Source organism: Pan troglodytes, chromosome 2 (assembly GCF_028858775.2).
Source record: "Pan troglodytes isolate AG18354 chromosome 2, NHGRI_mPanTro3-v2.0_pri, whole genome shotgun sequence".
NCBI classification, from domain to species: domain Eukaryota; kingdom Metazoa; phylum Chordata; class Mammalia; order Primates; family Hominidae; genus Pan; species Pan troglodytes.
The window spans coordinates 73,328,076-73,354,052 of NC_086015.1; the positions used below are offsets into that span (position 1 = coordinate 73,328,076).

Here is a 25,977-nt window from a genome sequence, read left to right on the forward strand (position 1 = left end):
CAACACAAGGCCAAATACCAAGAGGGAACCTGCCTCCTCTGCACCTGGTTGTTGCTAAAGGTATGATTCCTGCTCCCAGAGAAACAGTATAAATGGCTGCAGGACTGGAGGTGGCAAGGCTTGCTCTAACATTCTAAATACCTTCCATAGAGCCCATGTTAATTATGGGACACCACACTTCTGGCAGGCTCAAATACAGTTAGGTGCTAAAGAGTTCCAGAAAACCTTGTTTCTTGGGCATTGCTATGGTTTGTGGTCCCTCCAGGTGTTGCCAATGTCTGTAGTATTAAGAGGCAAGGCCTTTAGGAGGTGATTAAACCTTGAAGGCTGCTCTGCCTCTTTAATGGGAGTGAAGCCCTTATAAAATAGGCTTCATGCAGCATTTGGCAAGCTTGCCTTTTTGCCTTTTGCCATGAGAGGATATAGCAAGATGGCCCTTACCAAATTGAGTGCCAGCCCCTTGATCTTAGATGTCCCAGCCTCACAGTGTGAAAAATAAATTTCTGCTCTTTATAAATTACTGAGTTGCAGTTACTCTGTTGTAGCAGCACAAAATGGACTAAGACGGGCAACACACACAAAGGCCTAATAGTTTCTCACCATTTCTCTGAAAGACACACACAGCTCACTTAGGGCTGTAGTTCTTAAGCTGTGACCCCTCACAGGTCTACTAATGACATTAGAGAAGCTTGCAAACACTTCCCCCCACAAATATAGGCAAAATGTATTAATGAGAATCTTTCCAGGAAGGCTTTTTATAACTTCCTGGATCTAGATTTGTATTGGGTCCATGTCCTTAAAGTGGTTGAGAAACAGGTCCTTAAAAAGATGAACACTTGACCTGAAGGCAAGACCAGAGTCTGCAATGGACATACTGTGATTACTTATTTGTGAACTTTTGCCAAGTGAAATCCAGACAAAGTGCAGAGTCAAGTGATCTCATGTGTCCAAATGACAGAATGCTGATGGGATATCCAGACACTATCAAGATGCAGAGAGATTCAAATGTGGGCTAATGAATAACTGGTTTCTATTTATATCATTATGAACATTACAGGCTCTGAAAAAAGATTACCCATTCATTACTTTGTACACTCAATCTTCTGATGGTGTCTAAATATTTTTATGAGACTACTGCCATCATTTGCCACATTTGGGATAGTTGTATAATAATATTATTAAACAAAAGTAACTGCCACTTATTAGGTACTTCAGTGCCAGATGCTGGCTCTAACCCCCTCAATAACATTAAAATGTAGTTTTATTTCTAAATTGATAATAGTGATGTTTCAATACATATCATCTACAGTGATTAGATCAGAGTAATTAGTATATCCATTATTTCAAACATTTATCATTTCTTTATGTTGGGAACATTCAATATCCTCCTATTTGAAACTATATATTATCGCTAACTACAGTCACCCTACAGTGCTATACAACACTAGAACTTATTCCTCCTGTCTAGCGGTAATTTTGCATCCTTTAACAAATACTAGAGGCTAGGAAGGGTGGGGGAAAGAGGGATAGGGAGAAATTTGTTAAAAAGTAGTTTTAAAATATTTTATTTTATTTTTAGAGACAGGGTCTCGCTCTGTCACCCAGGCTGGAATGCAGTAGCACAATCCATAGCTCGCTGCAGCCTTGGACTCCTGGGCTCAAGCGATCTTCCTGCTTCAACCTCCCAAGTGGCTGGGACTGCAGAGGCACACCACCACACCTGCCTAATTTTTAAAATTTTTGTAGAGATAGGGTCTTGCTATGTTGCCCAGGCTGGTCTTGACCTCCTGGCCTAAAGTGATCTTCCTGTCTCAACCTCCAAAGTGCTGGAATTGAAGGCACGAGCCACTGCATTAGGCTGAAAAGGTAGTTTTAATTACCCCCATCAGAAGCCCAGAGGGGAGGTCACTCAGTTTGTCAATGACAAAGTAGGATTTACATGCAAAGCCTCATGCTAACACTCCACTCTCGACACTTCCTCTCTTTGTCCGTTACGTGTGGATAAAGCCTATCAAAAACAGAACCTTTAACCACGGACTCCTGAATGCTTTAGGGTCACTGTTTGTCTTAGTTGACATTATTCAATTCCTACCTGGATATACCCCTGTCAATTTAATCCCTTGACCTAAAAATCATATTAATTAAACTCCACTACTTACAGCCATTTTGTCTTAACAGTTTTTTTTTTTTTTTTTTTTTAGATGGGGTCTCGCTCTGTCACCCAGGCTGAAGTGCAGTGGTGTGATCCCGGCTCACTGCAACCTCCACCTCCCGGGTTCAAGTGATTCCCCTGCCTCAGCCTCCCAAGTAGCTGGGATTACAGGTGTGTGCCACCATACCTGGCTAATTTTTGTAGTTTTAGTAGAGACGGGGTCTCACCACATTAGCCAGGCTGGTATCGAACTCCTGGCCTCAAGTGATCTGCCCACCTCAGCCTCCCAAAGTGCTGGGATTACAGGCGTGAACCACCACACCCGGCCCGTCTTAACAGTTTCTATGCTCCCCAAGAGTGAGTTGCAAATGAACTAAAAATCAAGCTTGTAAGAGCTACAGAGAGTCACTGGAGAGTTCCTATTTATATTCCCCAACTGGTAATGGACCCATAAGTATAGTGGCTGCATCTTATTCACCTCTGTAAGCCCAAGCCTGACACATTGCTGGTGCAGTACATACCCAGGGAATATGTGCTGACTTTTAAAGAATTTGGAATCCAAGGGCCAGTGTCAAATTTCAATCTAAGAGCTGCATCCATTACCAAAGATCATGATTTCTTCATGGACAGCATCTCAATGTCTGACTCCAATTAGTGGCATCAGTAATTTCTCCATTTCCAACCTTGCCTTACTTAGTTTGTCCCTATCCATATACTGCCAGTGGCTCTACAGGCATCTGGGCCATTTTAATCTGTGCCCCGAATTTCTTTCTATGTGAAAAGGAGAATATCAGTGGAAAGGAAGAAAGAAGGGGGAGAAAAAGGACAGAAGGAGGGAGGAAAGGAAGGGAAAGAGGGAGAGAGATGGAGGTTAAACAGAGTGACAGACAGAGCTGTAATATATTTGGGTAATAGGGAAGTAACTACAAATAATTAAGAGTTACAGAGCATTTCTAAGCTGAAAAATAGCCTCAGCATTAGTCTAATCCCTTCACTCATCAATGTGGATTCCGAAGACTGAATATGAAAAATTAGCTTCCAAGACCACATAGCTTGTCAGTAAGTGGCAGAGTTAGACCTGGAGTCCAGTTCTCTCTCTCTTGTCTACTGGGCTTTTCAGCCGCACCATACTATTGTATAGGATAAAGTTTCTCCTTTATAGACGACCAGTTTCTGGACTACTGTCCCTCCTGACTGGAAAACCTGAATCTAGAAACATCTAATAGAAATGATAGTATAAAAGCATGTTCCTGAAAGAATAAGTACAACATCTGCAGAATTGTTCATCTGAACTTACAAGAAAAAAAGAAAAAACAACCACAGGGGCAGTTCCAAGATGGCTGAACAGGAACAGCTCCAGTCTATAGCTCCCAGCTTGAGTGATGCAGAAGATGGGTGATTTCTGCATTTCCAACTGAGATACTGGGTTCATCTCACTGGGGCTTGTAGGACAGTGGGTGCAGGACAGTGGGTGCAGCCCACCGAGAGTGAGCTGAAGCAGGGTGAGGCATCGCCTCACCTGGGAAGCACAAGTGGTCAGGGAATTCCCTTTCCTAGCAAAGTGAAGCTGTGACAGATGGCACCTGGAAAATCAGGTCACTCCCACCCTAATACTGCACTTTTCCAATGGTCTTAGCAAATGGCACACCAGGAGATTATATCCTGTGCCTGACTCAGAGGGTCCCATGCCCACGGAGCCTCGCTCATGGCTAGCACGGCAGTCTGAGATCGAACTGCAAGGAGGCAGTGAGGCTGGGGGAGGGGTACCCGCCATTGCTGAGGCTTGAGTAGGTGAGCAAAGCAGCCTGGAAGCTGGAACTGGGTGGAGCCCACTGCAGCTCAAGGAGGCCTGCCTGCCTCTGTAGACTCCACCTCTGGGGGCAGGGCACAGCCAAACAAAAGGCAGCAGAAACCTCTACAGACTTAAATGTCCCTGTCTCACAGCTTTGAAGAGAGTAGTGGTTCTTCCAGCATGGAGTTTGAGATCTGAGAACGGACAGACTGCCTCCTCAAGTGGGTCCCTGAGCCCCGAATAGCCTAACAGGGAGACACCCCTCAGTAGGATCAGACTGACACCTCACACAGCCAGGTACTCCTCTGAGACAAAGCCAAAGGAACGATCAGGTAGCAACATTTGCTGTTGAGCAATATTCGCTGTTCTGCAGCCTCTGCTGCTGATACTCAGGCAAACAGCATCTGGAGCAGACCTCTGGCACACTCCAACAGACCTGCAGCTGAGGGTCCTGACTGTTAGAAGGAAAACTAACAAACAGAAAGGACATCCACACCAAAACCCCATCTGTACGTCACCGTCATCAAAGACCAAAGGTAGACAAAACCACAAAGATGGGGAAAAAACAGAGCAGAAAAGCTGAAAATTTTAAAAATCAGAGTGCCTCCTCACCTCCAAAGGAACGCAGCTACTTGCCAGCAACGGAACAAAGCTGGACAGAGAATGACTTTGATGAGTTGAGAGAAGAAGGCTTCAGATGACCAAACTTCTCCAAGCTAAAGGAGGAAGTTTGAACCCATTGCAAAGAAGCTAAAATCCCTGAAAAAAGATTAGACAAATGGCTAACTAGAATAAGCAGTGTAGAGAAGTCCTTAAATGACCTGATGGAGCTGAAAACCATGGCACAAGAAATACATGATGAATGCACAAGCTCCAGTAGCGATTCGATCAAGCGGAAGAAAGGGTATGAGTGATTGAAGATCAAATGAATGAAATGAAGCGAGAAGAGAAGTTTAGAGAAAAAAGGGTAAAAAGAAAAGAACAAAGCCTCCAAGAAATATGGGACTATGTGAAAAGACCAAATCTAGGTTTGATTGGTATACCTGAAAGTGACGGGGAGAATGGAACCAAGTTGGAAAACACTCCGCAAGATATTATCCAGGAGAACTTCCCCAACCTAGCAAGGCAGGCCAACCTTCAAATTCAGGAAATACAGAGAATGCCACAAAGATATTCCTCGAGAAGAGCAATTCCAAGACACATAATTGTCAGATTCACCAAAGTTGAAATGAAGGAAAAAATGTTAAGGGCAACCAGAGAGAAAGGTTGGGTTACCCACAAAGGGAAGCCCATCAGACTAATAGGGGATCTCTCGGCAGAAACTCTACAAGCCCGAAGAGAGTGGGGGCCAATATTCAACATTCTTAAAGAAAAGAATTTTCAACCCAGAATTTCATATCCAGCCAAACTAAGCTTCATAAGTGAAGGAGAAATAAAATACTTTACAGACAAGCAAATGCTGAGAGGTTTTGTCACCACCAGGCCTGCCCTAAAAGAGCTCCTGAAGGAAGCACTAAACATGGAAAGGAAAAACCCATACCAGCCACTGCAAAATCATGCCAAATTGTAAAGACCATCGAGGCTAGGAAGAAACTGCACCAACTAACGAGCAAAATAACCAGCTAACATCATAATGACAGGATCAAATTCACTCATAACAATATTAACCTTAAATGTAAATGGGCCAAATGCTCAAATTAAAACATGTAGACTGGCAAATTGGATAAAGAGTCAAGACCCATCAGTGTGCTGTATTCAGGAGACCCATCTCACGTGCAGAGACACACATAGGCTCAAAATAAAGGAATGGATGAAGGTCTACGAAGCAAATGGAAAACAAAAAAAGGCAAGGGTTGCAATCCTAGTCTCTGATAAAACAGACTTTAAACCAACAAAGATCAAAAGAGACAAGGAAGGCCATTACATAATGGTAAAGGGATCAATTCAACCAGAAGAGCTAACTATCCTAAATATATATGCACCCAATACAGGAGCACCCAGATTCATGAAGCAAGTCCTTAGAGATCTAGAAAGAGACTTAGACTCCCACACAATAATAATGGGAGACTTTAACACCCCACTGTCAACATCAGACAGATCAATGAGACAGAAAGTTAAAAAGGATATCCAGGAATTGAATTCAGCTCTGCACCAAGTGGACCTAATAGACATCTACAGAACTCTCCACCACAAATCAACAGAATATACATTCTTCTCAGCACCACATTGCACTTATTCCAAAATTGACCACATAGTTGGAAGTAAAGCATTCCTCAGCAAATGTAAAAGAACAGAAATTATAACAAACAGTCTCTCAGACCACAGTGCAATCAAACTAGAACTCAGGATTAAGAAACTCACTCAAAACCACTCAACTACATGGAAACTGAACAACCTGCTCCTGAAAGACTACTGGGTACATAATGAAATGAAGGCAGAAATAAAGATGTTCTCTGAAACCAACGAGAACAAAGACACAACATACCAGAATCTCTGGGACACATTTAGAGCAGTGTGTAGAGGGAAATTTATAGCACTAAATGCCCACAAAAGAAAGCAGGAGAGATCTAAATTTAACACCCTAACATCACAATTAAAAGAACTAGAGAAGCAAGAGCAAACACATTCAAAAGCTAGCAGAAGGCAAGAAATAACTAAGATCAGAGCAGAACTGAAGGAGATAGAGACACAAAAAACCCTTCAAAAAAATCAATGAATCCAGTAGCTGGTTTTTTGAAAAGATCAACAAAATTGATAGACTGCTAGCAAGACTAATAAAGAAGAAAACAGAGAAGAATCAAATAGATGCAATAAAAAATGATAAAGGGGATATCACCATCGATCCCACAGAAATACAAACTACCATCAGAGAATACTATAAACACTTCTACGCAAACAAACTAGAAAATCTAGAAGAAATGGATAAGTTCCTCGACACATACACCCTCCCAAGAATAAACCTGGAAGAAGTTGAATCCCTGAAAAGACAAATAAGAGGCTCTGAAATTGAGGCAATAATTAATAGCCTACCAACCAAAAAAAGTCCAGGACCAGATGGATTCACAGCCGAATTCTGCCAGAGGTACAAGGAGGAGCTGGTACCATTCCTTCTGAAACTATTCCAATCAATAGAAAAAGAGGGAATCCTCCCTAACTCATTTTATGAGGCCAGCATCATCCTGATACCAAAGCCTGGCAGAGACACAACAAAAAAAGGAATTTTAGACCAATATCCTTGATGAACATCGATGCAAAGATCCTCAATAAAATACTGGCAAACTGAATCCAGCAGCATATCAAAGAGCTTATCCACCATGATCAAGTGGGCTTCATCCCTGGGATGCAAGACTGGTACAATATATGCAAATCAATAAACGTAATCCAGCATATAAACAGAACCAAAGACAAAAACCACATGCTTATCTCAATAGATGCAGAAAAGGCCTTTGACAAAATTCAACAGCCCTTCATGCTAAAAACTCTCAATAAATTAGGTATTGATAGGATGTATCTCAAAATAATAAGAGCTATTTATGACAAACCCACAGTCAATATCATACTGAATGGGCAAAAACTGGAAGCATTCCCTTTGACAACTGGCACAAGACAGGGATGCCCTCTCTCACCACTCCTATTCAACATAGTGTTGGAAGTTCTGGCCAGGGCAATCAGGCAGGAGAAAGAAATAAAGGTATTCATTTAGGAAAAGAGGAAGTCAAATTGTCCCTGTTTGCAGATGACATGATTGTATATTTAGAAAACCCCATTGTCTCAGCCTAAAATCTCCTTAAGCTGATAAGCAACTTCAGCAAAGTCTCCGGACACAAAATCAATGTGCTAAAATCACAAGCATTTTTATACACCAATAACAGACAAACAGAGAGCCAAATCATGAGTGAACTCCCATTCACAATTGCTTCAAAGGGAATAAAATACCGAGGAATCCAACTTACAAGGGATGTGAAAGACCTCTTCAAGGAGAACTACAAACCACTGCTCAATGAAATAAAAGAGGACACAAAGAAATGGAAGAACATTCCATCTCATGGATAGGAAGAATCAATATCGTGAAAATGGCCATACTGCCCAAGGTAATTTATAGATTCAAAGCCATCCCCATCAAGCTACCAATGACTTTCTTCACAGAATTAGAAAAAACTACTTTAAAGTTCATATGGAACCAAAAAAGAGCCTGCATTGCCAAGTCAATCCTAAGCCAAAAGAACGAAACTGGAGGCATCACGCTACCTGACTTCAAACTATACTACAAGGCTACAGTAACCAAAACAGCATGGTACTGGTACCAAAACAGAGATATAGACCAATGGAACAGAACAGAGCCCTCAGAAATAATACCACACATCTACAACCATCTGATCTTTGACAAACCTGAGAAAAACAAGCAATGGGGAAAGGATTCCCTATTTAATAAATGGTGCTGGGAAAACTGGCTAGCCATATGTAGAAAGCTGAAACTGGATCCCTTCCTTACACCTTACACAAAAATTAATTCAAGATGGATTAAAGACCTAAATGTTAGACCTAAAACCATAAAAACCCTAGAAGAAAACCTAGGCAATACCATTCAGGACACAGGCATGGGCAAGGACTTCATGTCTAAAACACCAAAAGCAATGGCAACAAAAGCCAAAAATGACAAATGGGGTCTAATTAAACAAAGAGCTTCTTCACAGCAAAAAAACTACCATCAGAGTGAACAGGCAACCTACAGAATGGGAGAAAATTTTTGCATCCTACTCATCTGACAAAGGGCTAATATCCAGAGTCTACAATGAACTCCAACAAATTTACAAGAAAAAAACAAACAACCCCATCAAAAAGTGGGCAAAGGATATGAACAGACACTTCTCAAAAGAAGACATTTATGCAACCAACAGACACATGAAAAAATGCTCATCATCACTGGCCATCAGAGAAATGCAAATCAAAATCACAGTGAGATACCATCTCACACCAGTTAGAATGGCAATCATTAAAAAGTCAGGAAACAACAGGTGCTGGAGAGGATGTGGAGAAATAGGAACACTTTTACACTGTTGGTGGGACCGTAAACTAGTTCAACCATTGTGGAAGACAGTGTGGCGATTCCTCAGGGATCTAGAAGTAGAAATACCATTTGACCCAGCCATCCCATTACTGGGTATATACCCAAAGGATTATAAAAGATGCTGCTTTAAAGACACATGCACACGTATGTTTATTGCGACACTATTCACAATAGCAAAGACTTGGAACCAACCCAAATGTTCATCAATGATAGACTGGATTAAGAAAATGTGGCACATATACACCATGGAATACTGTGCAGCCATAAAGAAGGATGAGTTCATGTCATTTGTGGGGACATGGATGAAGCTGGAAACTATCATTCTCAGCAAACTATCGCAAGGACAAATAACCAGACACTGCATGTTCTCACTCACAGGTGGGAATTGAACAATGAGAACACTTGGACACAGGAAGGGGAACAGCACACGCTGGGGCCACCTTGGGGTGTGGGGAGGGGGGAGGGGGGAGGGATAGCATTAGGAGATATACCTAATGTAAATGATGAGTTAATGGGTGCAGCACACCAACATGGCACATGTATACATATGTAACAAACCTGCACATTGTGCACATGTACTCTAGAACTTAAAGTATAATAATAATAAAAAAAGAAAACCAAATGAGAAAATAAACCAATACAAGACAACAGAAGTGTGCATACCTTTACAGCCTGATCTACAAAAGCTTCCTTTAAGGAAAAAAAAAGCATCTGAAGTATACAGCAAATATGCCCAATACCTTCCTTTCTTAGATTGCTGTTATTGGAATAATAAATTGATTGTTTAACCTTGCCAAATCACATAAACATATATTAATGTATAGTTTACCTGTACTCCAGTTTAGGAAAATATTGCATTTAAAATTTTTTCTAATTTTCCAACATTAAGCGAGAAAAAAGTCTTAATTGGAGCTTCACAGAATCTACCTCAGGGACAAACGTAAGTCTCATACTTGAATTATGATCCCGAGACAGGCCTCTGCTGAGAGCTCACTAGTGTTTTCAGGTTGCCACAATATTTTTGAAACAAAGAGAAAGTGTTTTAGTATGGTTTTACCTAGCACTATAGCTTTTTGTGATAAGAGACAAGACATGTAGTTCTTTTCCTGGGGTCTTTTGCACACCTGTGCACAGGCTTCTGCTAGCAATTGGAAACCATGCAGAACAGAAAGCAGAATCTCATTTGGATGCAGCTCCCACTTTTCTATTCCAAGATGCACGCACCCATGTAAAGAAACTCTTGCTTCATGAAATTCAGAGATGCTGGAAATTAGGCAAAATCATCCTCTGGCCCAGAAAAGGCAAAGGGTGGACAGAGCATACATTCGGAACTCAGGAGATCCAGAATCCAGGCTGTGCCCTGTCCCTAACGGGATAGGAAGTCTTAGAAAAATTCCTCCTCTTCTCCGGATTTTAATCTCTTCAGTAACAGAATGAGGAGATTGGACAAAGTGACTTACAAGGTTTCTTCTGGTTTAAATGTTCCATGGCATAAATATATCTAACAATTCTGCTCAGCCAATAATATTTGTCCACCACCCATCACCCTGCCTCCTGATAGTTACTGGGAATTCTCTCCATGGGTGAGACATAGTACCTGTCTGCAGCAACCTCCATTCTAGTAGTAACAACTTCCCTGCATACTTCAAATGTAGGATCAAACACAGTGGAACACACAGAGTATGCTCTGGAGTGGAACTTGGTATGTCTGGGAATATTTTAGGCCCTCTTCTAAGAGCTGTAGTTTCTGACCCCTGAAAGAGCTGCATAACAAGATAGTCTTACTTCTCAGGATGTTCTATGGCCTGAATCTTCAGAACAGGATCATTTATAATGAGGCCTTAGGTCACCATAATGCCACTCTGAGAATCCAGGTCACAGGACTGCATTTGGATAAGATTATATTCCTTTTCACTCCTTCAGACATTAGATACCTTTAGATAGGACCGATTTAGAGATAATGGACTCATTTCTAAGGCTACACTATTATGTTGTTACATTATAGCAAAAGGGTACTATTCCAGTTCCTACTGTGATATATTTAATTTCTTTGATGTTTCTCTTCTCTACCCAATCCTGCCCACTTCCTCTACAGAGTTCCTTCTATCCCCAAGAGTTTTGCAGTCTACTGGATGAGATAATTTCCTTTGTTTTTTACCCAGATATTCCTCCCCTCCACCATCAACATCTACCCATCAAGGAAGAAAAATGGCCACATGGAGTTGGACTTAATGAGTTTGCCATAACCACATTACAAGGCAGGAAAGAAAAAAAGCCTTCCCTTTAATAAGGATGTAGGACTTCCTCTGACAAATCATAAAAGTTTTATTAATTAATTGGAAGCCGTCCCCAAAAATGGCATTTCCGAGGTTTCTATCTTGAACTGCTGAATTCTGATCACATAGAATCCTCACCACAAACTAGACTGGAGGACAAAATTCAATTTTCCTTCTTCTTTCTGGAGGCAAAGCAGGGACCCACATCAAAGGATCCTTTCAGAGGGGCTGCTAATGAGCTCTAGGACACCACGGAATTTTTGTTGCCAAGTGTTCACAAAAACAGGGAAGGCCCCAAACACATCTTGCTGATGAAATGATGAACAATTATAAATCAAAAAGCATTTTTGTGTTGCTTACTGACACAGTTCCTGCCCTCTCTCTGTCTTTTCTACGTCCATAAAGAAACTCCAGTATTTAAAATTAAAAAAAAAGAAGAAGAAGAAGAAAGGAGAGTGGTGGGAGCAGGGGAAAGGGTGATGAAGTGGAATTACATACTTCATATTTGCCAAAGTTCTAAAGCAAAATAAGAAATCAGCCTTTCACGACCTTTAAAGGAGCAAAGATAGCATTAAAACAATGACAGGAAAACCCTCCAGACGATGGGCGTCTTTAAGGACCATCTTCACTTGGTATCAAACAGAGCACATGCAACTCCGTTCTGGAAAAAGTAATTCCTTCACAAGAGTGAAGATAAACATTTCTTTTGTAATTTCCTTTTCTGCAAGTTGGGTTCTGCAATATTAGTTCTTAGATTAGTCCACCCCCAGTACAATATTAAAATCTGCCCAAGATTTTGCTATGAAATGCCAGTCAAAGCTGAAGAAGCACCGTTACACAGTCTGCAACTGGAAGATCATAAAAAAAAATCATTCTTACCTCCGAACCACCATGACCTCGGCTCATTTAAAGGAACTGAAGAGAGTGCTTAAGACAAAAGACACACGTATTAAGCACTTGTGTGGTGTGTGTGTGTGTGTGCGCGCGCGCGTGTGTGTGCGCGCATGTGCTTGCATTTTCTCCAACTACAAGCCAGTGGAAGTAGGAACTTAAAAACTCCCGACGCCTTCCGCTGCCATATAATCTCAAGGAAATGACCATACTGTTTGTTGCTTTGATTAGAAACAAAAGCCTTTCAATATGAGTCACAGGAGAAATGGGAAAATAAAAACAACTAAAAAACTTCTATTTCTTTTGGCCACTCAAACGCTTTCTTTACAACACATTTAAAACATATGATGAAATGTCATCTACTGTTTTCTAAACTTCATTGATAATGCAAGCTTTAGGTTGGGTAATTATTCAGAGATAGGCGATGCCATGTATGAATCTAAACTTCTATGCATGTTCTGGATGAGGCTGGGAATTTAATGAATATAAATAAAAACAATATTTAACTCAACTTTGCTACTCACAGCCAGTTGATGTTAACAGCTTTTCCACTCAGAAAGAAACTCAGAATTCCATGGAACAACCTTAGTAAAATCAATCAGAGATGCCAGCCACAACAGAAAATCTTGGCAGAATGACGTGGTCTCAGAAAAGATTCATTTCACTATTTGCATTTAATGAAACCATTACTATTGAAGTCATTCAGTGAATAGGAAATAATCAAAATACATTATGCTTGAAGGCAGAGAGAAAAACATATAGAATACTGTAAAAATAATAAATTTACTTTTTTTAAAAAAAGAGAATGATTAAGTAAAAGTTTGTGACAGGGTATCATGCTTCTCCCTCCTGAAAAAAAGAACAGTCTGGAATTTTGCTCAAGAGTATGGTATGGTTAAGAACATAACCATAAGATTAAATCTCTAAGACTCTCTAGAGTCAGAGAAACCTCGTGTTTTACAGTTGTATATATCCTTGGGAAAGTTACTTGATCTTTCTGAGAATTGGTTCCCTCCTTTGTAAAATGGAGATAAAAATCCTGATCTCCTTCAGGAGTGCTGGGGAAATTAAAAGAGATAGTTCATGCAAAGCTCAAAGAATTTGCCTGGGAGATACCACAGGTATCTAAATATAGGGTGGGGTACCTCCCTTTACCCCCACAAAATGTTAATCCCTCAGAAACCGGGGAGTGGCTTTATCTTCACATCCTTCCAAAGACTCTAATTACTATGACCACAATATACTGTCTGGGGAAGACATGGCAGCCTGTAACAACTTCAGTCAATGCTAAGTTTGGATGCAAATAGAAGTCACTTGATGATATCAGTAGAAAAGGTGGCAAAAGGTTTAATACATATTTAGTAATTATTTGTGAGCACGTGACCTCCCAATTGGACGGGTTGGATGTTAGAAGAAGCAAGTTACTTAAACATTATTTCATGCACATATACTTGTAGGATAAATGGAAAAAGGAAAAAAAAAAAGCTGGGCAATGATATTCCCAGAAAAGCATCATATATGGAGATTGAAAAAGTGCTATATAGCTCAAACAACTTGGGCAGAAGTGGAGATGCTGCGCTGTGATACAAGGATGACTTAAAGAGGACTTTTGTTCCAGTGCCAGCACACAGATGCACATGAAGAAGTTGAATAAAATTATCCTATCAAGAGGGAGAGCACAAGGCAGAAATCACTCCAGTTATTAATCTGCATAACAAGTGTTATGAGCACTCCTAATATTAGGAGTAAATTTTCTAATATTTCATATACATTTCTAAAATTTTATATAGGTTGACCCAAAACATTTGCCTGAGTCTTCTTGTTGGGAAGGTGGGGAATTATTGTATTACTTTATTTGACAGAACCTTCTATTTGTTAATATATAACAGTAAAAACTCAATACATGGTACCTTTTCTTACTGGGTTGGAGAGTCGACTGAGAGAACTAGTGGGACATTTCTGATTGTATGGTAAAAATGTTTTCACTCTTGAAGGACAATCGGAATGTTGATAGCCAGTTTCAGCAGCAAGTTGGGCTAGATTTGGCAAGGCTAAAACCAGGAGGCCAGGGCAGCTTGAGGGCCAGATGAAGGTTGACAGACCAAATTAGGGGGGAGGCTGGGTAAGCTCAGGTTATGGTGTGAGAACACATAGAGATGGAGTCTACCAGGAGTATTAAAATTAGGAGGCCGGGCACAGTGTCTCACACCTGTAATCTCAGCACTTTGGGAGGCTGAGGTTGGCAGATCACCTGAGGTAAGGAGTTTGAGACCAGCCTGGCCAACACGGCGTAACCCTATCTCTACTACAAATACAAAAATTAGCCAAGTGTGGTGGCCGGCACCTGTATTCCCAGCTACTCGGGAGGCTGAAGCAGGAGAATTGCTTCAACCTGGGAGCCGGAGGTTGCAGTGAGCTGAGATCGCACCACTGCACTCCAGTCTGGGTGACAGAGCAAGCAAGATTCCATCTCAAAAAAGAAAAAAAAATTAGGAAACAGGATCCCCGCTTTTCTTTGGGGACACCATCCAAATAACTGGGGGTAGGGGGGAACCCCATATCCCCATATAAAGAAGATGAATATGTGATTCAAGACTGACCAATAAAATCACTCTACCCCCATGTGATGGTTAATACTTAGTGTCAACTTGATTGGATTGAAGGATGCCAAGTATTGATCCTGGGTGTGCCTCTGAGGGTATTGCCAAAGGAGATTAACATTTAAGTCAGTGGGCTGGGAAAGGCAGACCCACCCGTGATCTGGGTGGGCACCATCTGATCAGCTGCCAGTGTGGCTAGAATATAAAGCAGGCAGAAAAATGTGAAAAGACAAGACTGGCCTAGCCTCCCAGCCTACATCTTTCTCTCGTGCTGGATGCTTCCTGACATCAAACATCAGACTCCAAGTTCTTAAGTTTGGGTATTCAGACTGGCTCTCCTTGCTCCTCAGCCTGCAGACGGCCTATTGTGGGACCTTGTTATCATGTGAGTTAATACTTAATAAACTTCCCTTTATATATAGACATATATATATACACAGAGACACACATATATACACACACGTATATATACATATATATAATATATATATATAAAATATCCTATTAACTCTGTCCCTTTAGAGAACCCTTACTAATACACCCCATACCCATTAGTCATAGGGATCAGAGAAGAAGTATCTTTGTTTTTGTTTGTTCTGGAGTTACAAAGTTGCTTGGATGAAAATCTGGGGCTACCAGGAAACCTCATGCCAGACAGAAGAGTTGGAGAGAGACATACTCCAATGTCACTGTCTGAATTATGAAATGCCATTGAACCTGAAGTCATTCCCTGGCCTTTTCAGTTACTGAGTCTATAATTTCCGTTTCTGCTCAAGCTAGTTCTGATTTTTAAACAAAACTTTATTTGCAAACAAAAATATCCTATCTAATATGTCAGTTTGTGTGAGAAAGGATAATTGGAATCTGACACCATTAGTCCACTGACCAACACTGTTCAAGAATGTGAGTGCTTATAAACACAGGATTGGAGAGTTCGGTGGGGCTCTAGGTGCAAAGACAGGACAAGGGCATAGGTGCCAGGGATTCAGTCTTGAGGAAATGGATAATTCCTGCAGTAGTAGGGTATCAGACAGGAGTTTTGTAATCAGTAAATCAGAAGGGATCCCAGATAACTGGCATTCAAAGGCCAGAATGGGACAGTGGCAAAGCTGATGCTATATCCAACTTGAAACAAATGTTCTTCCAAATGCCTTCTGCTGTGCAGCCAGACACAAGGCAGGGCTTAAACTGGGATTCAGGAATGTAGACTTGGGGAGCCCTGTTTAGGAGTCCCGTTGAAAATGAAACTATATCCTGGAATAGGTCCAAATGAAATATGAGCTTATATGTGAAACTGTGCCTATAAAATACAAATTGTGACACAGTTGGATGATCACCTAACTGGTGAGCTTGTACATATGTATTGGTGACTTTGTGGAGGCTTTTATTGACTGTGAGGGTGGAATAAAGGAAATATGTCCACCAATTTAAGGAAAAATTTGTGGAAGCAGGATCCCAACTTTTGTCTTTAAGAGAAGCTTTGCGTTTTATCACAAAACTATCACTTTCATCACAGAACATTTCACATACTGAATGAATGCAAAACGCACCATAAAATCACAACAGAGGCAATGTATTGCAGTTTTCCAAAATTCTGACAGCTGGGCATAGCACTAAACCATTTGTCATAAAGTAAGAGGACAAACTTGAAGACCAGCTCATCTCCTCCTAAATTTAGTGAGGTTTGCACTAAAGAAAAAATATTTCCTCATAACTCCTCATCCTTCTCTAATTCAGCCTCTAGAAACAATTCAGTTTCAGTTCAAATATTTCTTGAGCATCAAATACATGCAGAGGCCTTACAAGGAAGTCAAAGATGAAAACACCATGGTTCTGACCTTCGACAAATTTGCAGCCTGGACCTGGCATCTCTCAAAAAGACAAGAGTAATCACTTTATTTGTCACCTCATAGTCAACTCTGCAATTGAGGAATTACACATTCCTTTCACACACATGCTGGTTTCTGTTTTTAATCTTTTATCAATCTGTATGTCAGAGTTCCTTGGATACCTGATGATTTTTCTTAAATTTGCATTCACTGCAGTAATTATTTTTTGAACGTCTATCAGGTATTGGATGTCAGAGCTGGGTGTGTGGCCTATGTAGGCCCACAGGATTCAGTGCTCAGAAGGGCCTCATGCTTGGTTTAGTGTTCTGCTGTCTCACAATTCTTAATCATTTTTGAACAAGGAATCCCACATTTTCATTTTGCATTGTGCTATGGTTTGAATGTCCCCACTAAAGCTCGTGTTAAAATTTGATTGCCATTTTCACAGTATTAAGAGGTGGGACTGGCCAGATCCGGGGGGCACATGCCTGTAATCCCAGCAGTTTGGGAAGCCAAAAAAACAGATTGCTTGAGTTCAGGAGTTTGAGACCAGCCTGGGCAATATAGTGAAACTCCATCTCTACAAAATACACAAAAATTAGCCAAGTGTGGTGGCATGCGCCTATAGTCCCAGATACTCAGGAGGCTGAGGTAGGAGAATCACTTGAGCCTGGGAGGTTGAGGCTGCAGTGAGCCAAGACTCTGCCACTACACTTCAGCCTGGGTGACACAGTGAGACCCTGCCTCAAAAACAAACAAATAAACAAACAAAAAAAGAAGTGGGACCTTCAAGACATGATAATGGATTATTAATTCATTGTTACAGGAGTGGATTAGTTATCATGGAGGTGGGCTTCTAATAAAAGATAAGTTCAGCCCACATTTTTCCTGTTTCTTCCTGTGAACCTGTGTACCCTTCTGCCTTCAGCCATGGGATGACCCTGCCAGATGCCAGTGCCATGTTGTTGGACTTCCCAGCCTCCAGAACCATGAGCCAAATAAATCTGTTTTCTTTATAAATTACCCAGTCTGTGGTATTTGGCTATAGACACAGAAAAGATATGTAGAGTCTGGTAAATTATGTAGCTAGCTCTGCTGGGCATGGTGCTAGGTGGTGGGGGAACAGCGGTGAACAGGAGAGGTATCCAGAGGGTGGCATGAAACAAAAAATAAATTAATTCATAAATGAGGTAATTTCAGATAAGAGTAAGACTTAGGAAGAAAATAAAGCAGGAGGACATGATAAAGAGGGGTGGAGAATGCTGTATGGGGAGAGTGAGCTCCTGGATTAAGACTGGAGGTCAGGAAAGAGCCAGCCACAGGTTAGTTGGTTTCAGGACCATTTCTGCCTTGTTCAGGGCTATAACACGTGGAACCTGGAAAGTTCTCAACTAATATTTTGAATGAATAGAACTTCTGTTTAAAAAGGAAAAGTACCAAATACAGAAAATTAATTCATAATTTAGTACAAACTGGGACTGACCGATAAGGAACATTTAAGTTTATTTAAGGTCTCCTTCAGGATCACATGTTTTAGCAGCTGGAGGGGGTGCATTATGTCCAGGAAAAACAACCCTGATGGAAAAGTTCATTACTCATATTCCCCTCTAGACAGAAAAAGAGGGAAAACTTTTGTGCTAGGCGAATTTTCTTGCTTTCTTAACCATAAATGGAAAAACAGAGATGAAAAGAGGTAGGGAGAGAAGCAGGCATGATAGGGGTTTCCTTTCTGTCTGTTTCATAGGTTGAAGGCCATGACTTTTGACTTGGTTTTACCATAAGGCACGTGCAGTTTTTTAGGTGACGCACATAAACTTTGTAAAATTGAGTCTCATCTCTGTGTTTGGAAAAATGAAGAGAAAAGGGTATTCAAAGTTCATTCTTGAAATCCATTTTACAAATGGGAAACTGAAGCACGGAGATGTCTGGTAGCATAAGTCTCCCCAGTTGGGGGTAGAAGAACAGGATTTGAACCCAGGGCCCATGCTCTTACACATGGCCTTTCCATTTGGCCATTGTAGACAAGGTGGAATGCATCCAGGGGTTAACACTCAGGCATTCTGTTAGATTTCCTTCCTGTCTTTCTGCAGAACCTGGCGTTTTGTTTTCCCCTTTCTCTCTCCCTTTGTATTCCTTTAAAACCAAAACAAAAAAGTTTTTGTAATGGAAAATTTCAAGTACACACAAAAAGTCAAAGACCAGTGTCATAACCACCTCCCATGTTTCCACCTAGTTTCAAGTTATCAACACCTGGCTAATATTGTTTCATTTATATTCTTGCCTACTTTCTGTCCTCCTATATGTATTATTTTGAAGCAAAACCAAGACTTAAGTAATTTCATCTGTAAATAATTCAATATAAAAGATAAGGACTCTTTTTAAAACATAACCCTAAATACTTAAAAAAGTTAACAGTAATTCCTTAATATCATCAGATATCTAGTCTTCAAATATCCAATTATCTGATTAATGTCTTTTTTCCCCAAGTTTGTTTGAATCAAAATAAAAAAAAGCTCCACATTTTGCAACTGGTTGATATTTTCCTTAGGTCTCTATTAACCTACAGGTTCCTGTTCCATCCATCTCTCTCTTTTTCTCTCCTCTCTCTCTCATTGCAATTTATTTGTTGAAGAAACTAGGCTGTTTATCCTGTAAATTCTCCTACCACCTAAGTTTTGCTGATTGCATTCCCTTGGTGTCACTTAAATGTTCCTCTGTTTACCATGGTTCCTGTAGGTTGGTTGAGTCCCAAGGCTTTATCAGATTTCAGTTAGATCTTTTTTGGCAATACTATCTCATAGGTCGCCACTTGTGTTTTTTCATTAGAAGAGCCATTTCTTCTTGTGACATTAGCAGCTGCTAATGCTCAACAGCTATATCACTTAATTAATTAGAAGTGGCAGTATGATGGCATTCTAATTCTATTATCCCTTACTTACCAGTGAGAATATTTCTATAATGAGAGATTTTTTCCTTATCTATTAATTGGTTACCCAGTAGTATAATTCATACAAGAAAGGCAGAGAAAATGTTTGACTCTTTATCTTTATTTGCCAGTTTCCAAAATAATGAGTTGGGTACTTTCAAGGGTGGTCAAAGTGCATTTTGTCATTATGAACATATGCATTTAAATATAATTTATGTGTTTCAATCCATTAAAGTTATTTTCTTTTTTAAAAATTTTCTTTACTGATATTCAGATTGGGCCATTTTGGTGAGTGAGAGCCTCTTTAAGCCAGTTTCCAAGTCCTTGTGACATGGTTTTAGTAGTATTTGTCAGCTTCCTTGCTACCAGTAGTATTTGTCAGCTTCCTTGCTACCTGGGATAAAAAGATGCTCATCTTGTGCATTTACTACTCAAAACCTGGGCAGTGTCTGTTACTGCTTTTTGTTTCATTTATAAAATTACACTATAAATGATGCATAATAAAAATACATATTTTAGCTATTACAGCCATGTTATCCACATCCCCACCAAGATATAAAACTTTTCCAGAAAGCTACCTCTGTCAATCTTTCCCTACCTCCCATAACAACCACTATTCAGATTTCTATCACAATAGATTAGTTTTTCCTGTTGTAGAACTTCATACAAATTGAATTATGGAGTATGTATTTTTTAATACCTGGCTTCTTTTACTGAGCAAAATGTTTTTAATATTCATTCATGGTGTTGCATGTATTAGCAATTCATTCATTTTCTGATCGCTGAGTAGTATCCATTGCATGAATATAGTATAGTTTATTTATCTCCTCTCTTGTTAATGGAAATCAGTTGTTCTCAGTTTGGGGGTATTAGAAGTTATAAGCTATGAATATTCTTTTACAAGCTGTGTGTGTATGCATGTGTGTGCATATGCATATGTTTTCATTTCTCTTGAATAAATGTGCATGAATAGAGCTAACAGATCATAGGATGAATGTACGTTTAACTGCCAAATAATTTCCTAAAAGGTCATACCATTTTACACTGCCAATATATGAGAGATCTGGTTATCCCACATCTTTGCCAAAATGTGGTATTATAGGTCTTCTTAATTTTAGTTATTTTAGTGACTGTGAAGTAGTAGAAGCATTTGTGCTTAAGTGACTTTTTGTTTGCACAGGTATAGGTTTAGGTGATAATTGTAGATTAATAATAACAAGCACTTATATAGTACTTAATATGTGCCATACTCTGTTCCTGTTTATTATAAGTATAAACTCCACAATACCTTTGAGGTCGGGACTATTATTATTATCTCCATTTTACAGATGAGAAAACTGAGGCATAGAGAGGTTAAATAACTTACATGAAATCACAGCCAGGAAGTAGCAGATGAAGGCTTTGAACCTACACAGTTTGGCTCCAAATTTCAGGCTCTTGACTTGTGTGCTCTTCTGCCTCTCACAATTGTTAATTGGAATCCTTTCTAGTTCTCTAGCATTTCACTGAGACACTGGTAAATATTTCTGTTTAAGACAACTATCACGAGGTCAGGAGCTCGAGACCAGGCTGACCAACATGGTAACACCCCGTCTCTACTAAAAATACAAAATTAGCTGGGCACGGTGGCGCATGCCTGTAATTCCAGCTACTCAGGAAGCTGAGGCAGGAGAATCACTTGAAACTGGGAGGCGGAGGTTGCAGTGAACCGGGATCGTGCCACTGCACTCCAGCCTGGGTGACAGAGCGAGACTCCATCTCAAAACAACAACAACAAAAAGCCAACCCCCCCCAAAAAAAACAAACAAAAAACAAAAACAAACTATCATGTTAATTTAAAAATCCCATACTTTTAAAAATAAAGAACTGTGAATTTTAAACAATTTCTTTCTATTCCTGCCCATCTTATTCTGAACTTAAACATTTTCCTTATATCAGCACATCTCCAATTTTTATTATATGTTTCCTAAAAAGTTTTTCATTTTGAATACTTTTGTTGTTGTTGTTGGACAATTCTTCTATAAGTCCTGACCTTCAAGTCCTGAGCTTATATTGTATCAGAATGCTTTTTACGGTAAAAAAATAAACAAACACAAAGTGAAAATAACTTTAATAATATGGATCTATATTCTCAGTATCTCCAGGTAGGGCAGTGCCAAGGTTGGTGAAGTCAACAGATTAGCAATATCGTAAAAGTCCCAGGCTTCTTCTATTTTTCCACCCAGCCCATTCTTCTTAGGTAACATTCCCTCATGGTTGCAATATAGCTGCCATCCTTGAAGCTCTCACATCTCCACTCCAAAAAAAAGGATCACTTCTTTTTACCATTTTTTTTTTTTTAAATAGAGATGGGTCTTGCCATGTTGCCCGGGCTGGTCTTGAACTCCTGAGCTCAAGTGATCCTCCCATCTTGACCTCCCAAAGTGTTGGGATCATAGGTATGAGCCTCTGCACCTGGCCTCCATGCCTTTTTTTTTTTTTTGAGATGGAGTCTTGCTCTGTTGCCCAGGCTAGAGTGCAGTGGCACAATCTCAGCTCACTGCAAGCTCCACCTCCTGGGTTCACGCCATTCTCCTGCCTCAGCCTCCCAAGTAGCTGGGACTACAGGCGCCTGCCACCACACCTGGCTAATTTTTTGTATTTTTAGTAGAGACAGAATTTCACCATGTTAGCCAGGATGGTCTCAATCTCCTGACCTCGTGATCCGCCTGCCTTGGCCTCCCAAAGTGCTAGGATTACAGGCGTGAGCCACCGCACCTGGCCCAGCCATGCCTATTTTCAAGAATAGACAGCTTTTTAAGAAATGGCTCCCCATTGACCAGAGCTGGGTCCTATGTTTACCCTTAACCAATCCCTGGCAGAGGAATAAGGTCATCGTGACTAGCTTCAACCACAGCTTCAAAACCAGTGTACTAAGGCAACAGGTGTACTGAGCTATTGGTCTTTTCAGGCCTGGAGGCAGCCAGAGACAATTTGGTGATCACCTCCAGCCTGAGCAGCTTCTTCCATTTACTCCAGGTGCCACACAAACACTATCATTTTCTGTGTATTCTATGACATCAGAGAAAGTAGGGAAGCACTGGGTTAGAGACCAATCAATCAGTATTTACCCAAGTTATATGGGCAAGGGGGTGATATTGATCCCTGAACCAAATCAGGCCTCTCAGGATGAAAGAAGCAAAGAATGGATGTTTAAATCAGGCTTAGAAAATGAACGCAAAACAAGAGAACCCACAGGGAGCAAAGTGACAATTTATGTCACATGACTATCTTGCCTGTCCCACTCACCTCAGTTACTGCCTTGATGATTCTGACTTCCAAACATCCTCTCCTTTTAGCTCAAACTCAGAAGACAGGAACATACAAGTTTAGCCAAGCTGAACCAGGGGACAGACAGAGGACAAGCTGGCCCCTTGGTGGCCACGGCAGGAAGCATGCACTGGGACCTGCCATTTTGCCATCTGCCTGGTGGGCACCTCCAGAAGGGAGACTGGGTGCTAATGGTATGCCAGTGGTGAGTGAGCAGCTAAAAAATATGACAAAAACATTCACTGGGAACCTTCCTGCAGCAATTCCAGTTTGCCTCTGAGTCAGCCTGGCTCTGGTTAAAGTCTATACACAAAACACCACAAATCTGTGGGTCAACCCATCTTCACCCTCAGGGCACTATCTCCAGAATAACCATGGCATTAATGGGATCAGCAGTTTCAATCATCTCCTGAGTAATCAGTTCTGGTGCCTCCCCAAATGAGACAAATGACAGTTTCATGGTCGCTCGTGGCTATGAAATCTCATCGAGACAATTCGACTCTGGTTAAATTATATTTAAGTTAATAAATATGAATTTAGATGGCCAAAGAAGCTCAAAAACCCCTGGGCATCTAAGACAAAAAAGAAAAAATAAATGGTGCAGCATTCTGTTCTCCTACCCCAAGCTTTCTCACTTGTTTTTTTAAAAAAATAAATAAAGGCCTTGGTGATTCCTTCTCAGTTTATCTAAATGAACTGAGATAAAACAAAATTACAGAAGAGATAAAACAAAATTGCTGAAATTCACTAAACAGTAAAGGAGGAAACCACAATATGAAACCGAATAGTATAGTGATTATAAAAAGCAATAACTATTCTCAGCCATTTCTAAAGCTTAAGATTTTAGTGCATAACAGAGAGGCTGTGTGAACATCTATCTTTATGACACTTGGGTTTTAACCAGCAATGCTCTATATAAACCTATTTTAACTATACAAGGAAATTCCATATCACTCTGAGATGACAAATATTCTCTAGGAGACTAAAACCTGCTCTCAAGTCTGGCTCTAAAATTGTTCTCAAACCAATTTATACTGTGACAAAACACAGTATGTGTTTCCCCCAATGTTATTGGGCAAGAACAACTCCAGTATTCCAAGTATCATGGTCCTTAAGAAAGTTATGGAAATTGGACATCTCTACTAATAAATGAAGTAAAATAAAAACAAATAAAATGTACATTTTTGGCCAGCAGACTGGTATAAATCAAAGTTGCTAGCTAGAATGTGGACAAGAATGATTCTTATTCACTTGGTAGTAGCATAAATAGATACAACCTTTGTTTTTTTTTTTTTTTTTGAGATGGAGTCTTGCTCTGTTGCCCAGGCTGGGGTGCAATGAAGCAATCTCGACTCACCACAAACTGCCTCCCGAATTCAAGCAATTCTCCTGCCTTAGCCTCCGAATAGCTGGGATTACATGCGCACTTCACCACGCCTGGCTAATTTTAGTATTATTACAGACGGGGCTTCACCATGTTGGCCAGGCTCGTCTTGAACTCTTGACTTCAAGTGATACACCCGCCTCGGCCTCCCAAAGTGCTGGGATTACAGGTGTGAGCCACCGCACTCAGCTGTGGAATTTTCGGAAAACCAAATTCCTTCCAAATTCCAGCAATATCATTTCAAAGTATTCACTTCACAGAAATTCTCCCACAAATGTTTTATGTATAAGAATGGTTACTGTAGCATTGTCTTAGTAAAAATTAGAAACAGGTCAAGCATGGTGGCTTATGCCCGTAATCCCAGCACTTTGAGAGGCTGAGGAGGGGGCAGATCATTTGAGGCCAGGAGTTTGAGATCAATCTGGCCAACATGGAAAAACCCCACCTCTACAAAACACACACACACACACACACACACAAAATTAGCTGGGCATGGTGGCACAGGCTTGTAATCCCGGCTACTTGGGAGGCTAAGGCAGGAGAATTGTTTGAACCCAGGAGGCGGAGGTTGCAGTGGGCTGAGATTGCATCACTGCACTCCAACCTAGGCAACAGAGCGAGGCTCTGTCTCAAAAAACAAAACAAACAAACAAACAAAAAAATTGAGAACAACTTAATGTCCATCAATAGGAGACTGATGTAATTATTAAAAATTAATTATGGTTCATTCATACCATTGAATATACAACACTTATTAAAAATAATGACATATATCAGTATGTAAGACATGTAAGTAAATACATTTTAGAATAAATTATGTAGGGTGATCTCACCTCGTGATCACGGTATCTCCCCTGCCAGGTAAGTATAGGGTGATCTCACCTCTGTAAAAATTTATATTATAATGATATGATATATATGTCACTATAGGTTTAGAAAATATCTGGCAAATATATGCCCTGTTAATAACCATTAAAGAACCTTCATGTTCTAAGCCATGCATATCTCTAACAATTAAATTTATTAACATACGTTGCTTTAATGATAAAAACTCTATAGTTCTTAAAAGAGCACAAATACGACTTTTTTTTCAATAGTATTCATATCAATAATAATTAATAGTCTTTGTATTTTTCTTGTTGTTTTGTTTTGTTTTTAGACAGGGTCTCACTCTGTTGCCCAGGCTGGAGTGCAGTGGGATGATCACAGCACACTGCAGTCTCAACCTCCTGGGCTCAAGTGATCCTCCCACCTCAGCCTCCTGAGTAGCTAGAACTACAGGTGTTGCCACTATGCCCGACTAATTTGTATTTTTTGTAGAGATGAAATTTTGCCATGTTGCCCAGGCTGGTCATGAACTCCTGGACTCAAGTGATCCACCCATCTCAACCTCCCAAAGTGTTGGGTTTACAGGTATGAGCCACCGTGCCAAGTGAACAATCATTTTTAAATGGACATACTAGACAAACACTTGGAGACACTACTACCTTCTGGCACTGTGTGAATGGACACAAAGTTAAATTAAACAGATCTTTATTCTCCAGAAATGGTCTACACAAGAGCCTGGATCAAATGTTTTGAATAGGACATTTTACAAAATTGTAAAAATATTATAGATATTCTTGCTATAAAATATTTGATTTCAGAATAATATGAAAGTAAGAGAAGCAGAAACTTCTCCTTCATCCACTTACACTTCCCAGAGGTAAAAATTATTTATTAATAATTTGGGCTATACATGTCCAGCCCC

At 40.3% G+C, this 25,977-nt stretch overlaps 1 protein-coding gene across 6 annotated transcripts in view; it reads right to left on the reverse strand.

Annotated features, from left to right (window-relative positions):
• FRMD4B (FERM domain containing 4B) overlaps nt 1-25,977 on the reverse strand; it is a 373,681-nt gene that overhangs the window by 171,113 nt on the left and 176,591 nt on the right. Inside the window, exon 1 of one of the 6 annotated variants that reach the window (XM_016941481.4) lies at nt 12,168-12,396. The exons of the other annotated variants lie outside the window; for them this stretch is intronic. Within the exon in view, the coding sequence (XP_016796970.1) occupies nt 12,168-12,194 (27 nt within the window). The 5' untranslated portion in view covers nt 12,195-12,396. Of the gene's footprint in view, nt 1-12,167; nt 12,397-25,977 lie in introns of those variants that run through there. 6 annotated transcript variants of the gene reach the window in all.